General features: G+C 66.9%; 1 protein-coding gene across 1 annotated transcript in view; it reads left to right on the forward strand.

Moving 5' to 3' along the window:
• Positions 1-875: 875 nt before the first annotated feature.
• Positions 876-2,943, forward strand: part of BCL3 (BCL3 transcription coactivator) — a 4,838-nt gene continuing 2,770 nt past the window's right edge. The window contains exons 1-4 of the mRNA XM_085318558.1: positions 876-1,086; positions 1,687-1,775; positions 1,846-1,923; positions 2,427-2,594. Coding sequence (XP_085174684.1) covers positions 960-1,086; positions 1,687-1,775; positions 1,846-1,923; positions 2,427-2,594 — 462 coding nt within the window. The 5' untranslated portion in view covers positions 876-959. The remainder of the gene's footprint in view (positions 1,087-1,686; positions 1,776-1,845; positions 1,924-2,426; positions 2,595-2,943) is intronic.

Below are 2,943 nucleotides of genomic sequence, written 5' to 3' on the forward strand. Positions count from 1 at the left end.
GAGCATGGTGCACGGGGCTGCACGGGGGAGCACAGTGCATGAGGCTGCAGGGTGCACAGGGGAGCGCAGTGCACGGGGCTGCAGGGTGCACAGGGCAGCATGGTGCACGGGGCTGCACAGGGCAGGGGCTGCAGTGTGCCCAGACGTGCAGCGCCGAGCACGGGGCGGGGGGGCACCCACACTGGCCCTTCCCTGAAGCCACATGCACCCACAGCCAGCGGCACCGCCGGGACTTTCCCGGCAACTTCCTCCCAGCACCGCCATAGGGTCACAGCCCGGGCATGCACACGCGTGTGCACAGCCACGGCATGCAGCAGCCTGGCACGTGCCTTGCACATGCCTCGCACATGCCTCACGCGCACCTGCAGTCTGTGCAAGTGCTTGCATGTCCAAGCACACGCCTTGCTGACAGGCGGTGCACGAGAGCACCATGCGTCACACGTGCACATGTGTGTGCATCCCCCGCCATGGCTCACAGTGGGGGGGATCATCCCTGTCCTCGCCCTTCCCCCGAGCGGCTGTGTGACCTGGGGCCAGCACCATGCACCGCTTGCACAGCCCTGTGTGCTCCCATGTGCCCTGTGCACCCCCTGTGCAGCCTGTGCATGCTGTGAGCCCCTGTGCACCCCACATGCCCCTGGCACCTTGTGCCCCCTGTGTGCCCCCTGCGCACCCCCCATGTATTCCTTGTGCCCCCACACCCCCATTCACCCTCTGCATCCCATGCGCCCCCCCACGCACCTTGTGCACCTTGTGCACCCGCTGCACCCTACACCCCTCCTGCACCCCCCACGTCCCCACGCACCCTTCACACCCCCTGCACCCCACACCCCTTGTGCATCCCCCGTGCCCTCCACACCCCCCGCGCTGACGGCTGCCTGCAGACGCCGCTGCACCTGGCGGTGATCACGGCGCAGCCGGCGCTGGTGAAGCTGCTTGTGGCRCACGGGGCCTCGCCGATGGCGCCTGACCGGCACGGGCGCACGGGCGCCCACCTGGCCTGCGAGCACCGCAGCGCCCGCTGCCTGCGTGAGCTGCTCGCCGCCCCCGGCGCCCCCCCCGACCTCGAGGCCCGCAACTACGAAGGTTAGCGGGGTGTGGGGGGTGCAGCAGTGGGGTGTGCGAGGGCATGGGGATGGAGTGCAGGGCGTACACAGCAATGGGGTGCGGGGGCATAGGGGGTGCATTGCTAGGGGGTGGGGGGCACACAGGCATGGGGGGCACACGGTTGGGGGCACCACTCAGATGGGGTGCACTGGGATGAACAGGGATGAGGACATAAGGATGGGGGACAGGGGAGTGAGGTGCAGGGCAGCATGGAAAGGGCTGTGCAGAAACGGGGTGCACAGGAATGGGGTGTGGGAACAGGAATGGGGAACTGGGAATGGGGGTGCGTGGGAATGGGGGCTGTAGGGATATGTAGTGCAAAAGGATGAGGTGCAGCAGTACATTCAGGAGCTGCAAGGGTGTGTTTTGGGGTGCATTTTTGGGGTGTGGCTACATTTCATGGTGCGGTGTGCATTTCAGGGTGCATTTGAGGTTGTGGGGGTGCACTTAGGGAGTGCATTTCTGGGTACAGGTGCATTTCAAGGTGTGGGGCATTTGGGGGCGTGCTTGGGGGTGCATTTTGGGGTGTGGGGGCATCGTGGAGCATGTTTGGGGGTGCCAACGCCATGGCTCCCGCAGGGCTGACGCCGCTGCACGTGGCTGTGGGCGCGGGGGCGCGGGAGCCGGCGCAGCTGCTGCTGGAGGCCGGCGCCGACGTGGATGCTGCGGTGAGCGGGGGGCTTGGGAGGGGGCAGGGGGCCGGGGCTCGCAGGGCACTGACCCCCCTGCTGCCCCCAGGACATCAAGAGTGGCCGCTCACCGCTGCTGCATGCCGTGGAGCGTGGCAGCCTCGACATGGCGCAGCTCCTCATCCAGGTGTGTTTTGGGGCATCTTGGGGTCTTTTGGGTTTTTCTGGGGCCTTTCGGGGCGCTTTGGGTGTTTTCCAGCTTTTTGGGAATGGCCATCCACGTGTTTGGGGGTGCTCTAGGGCATTTTGAGCACTTCCAGGTGGTTCAGGGCCAACGGAACAATTCAGGACGCTCGAGAGTGGTTTGGGATGGGTTGTGGCGTTGTGAGGCATTTGGGGATGTTTTGGGTCTTGTCAGGGCATTTTAGGGAGCTTTGGGGCAGTTTAGGGGATTTGGGGCTCTGGGGTGATGTGGGGGCAATTTTGGGGGGCTCCAGGGTGGTTGCAGCCCCTCGCAGCCCGCCACTGTGCCGCAGCGGGGGGTGTGGGTGAACRCACAGTCCTACGCGGGGTGCACGGCGCTGCACGTGGCGACTTGGACAGTTTCAGGGGGCGCTGGGGTGGTGTCGGGGCGGTTTCAGGGGGCTCCGGGGCGGTTGCAGCCCCTCGCAGCCCGCTGCCATGCCGCAGCGGGGGGCGCGGGTGAACGCACAGTCCTACGCGGGGTGCACGGCGCTGCACGCGGCAGCGGGCCGGGGGCTCCTGGCGCTGCTGCGGCTGCTGGTGCGGAGCGGCGCTGATTGCGGCCTCAAGAACTACCACAACGACACGGCGCTGGCTGTGGCCAAGAACCGGCAGGTCGGGGTGGGGGGCTGTGGGAGGGTGGGGGGGTGGACAGGCCCCTTGGGAGGTCCTTATGGGGAGTCGGGGGATCCCTATGGGGGTCAGGGGGGTGGAGGGTCCCCATGGGAGGGTCCTTATAGGGGGGAGGGGATCCCCATGAGGGTCTGGGGGGCAGAGGGTCCCCATGGGGGGGTCCTTATGGGGGGGGCCCCATGGGGGTCGTGGGTGGGTCGGGCATCCCTGTGGGGGTCTTGGAGGGGTTCCCTATGGGGCATCTCTACTGGGAGGGGCCCTATGGGGGTGTCACCATAGAGGGGGCCGAGGGATCTCTGTTGGGATGGGGGTCCCTATAGGGGGGCTTTTA

Source organism: Rhea americana, unplaced genomic scaffold (genome assembly GCF_003343005.1).
Source record: "Rhea americana isolate MKP2758 unplaced genomic scaffold, rheAme1 scaffold_540, whole genome shotgun sequence".
Taxonomy (NCBI): domain Eukaryota; kingdom Metazoa; phylum Chordata; class Aves; order Rheiformes; family Rheidae; genus Rhea; species Rhea americana.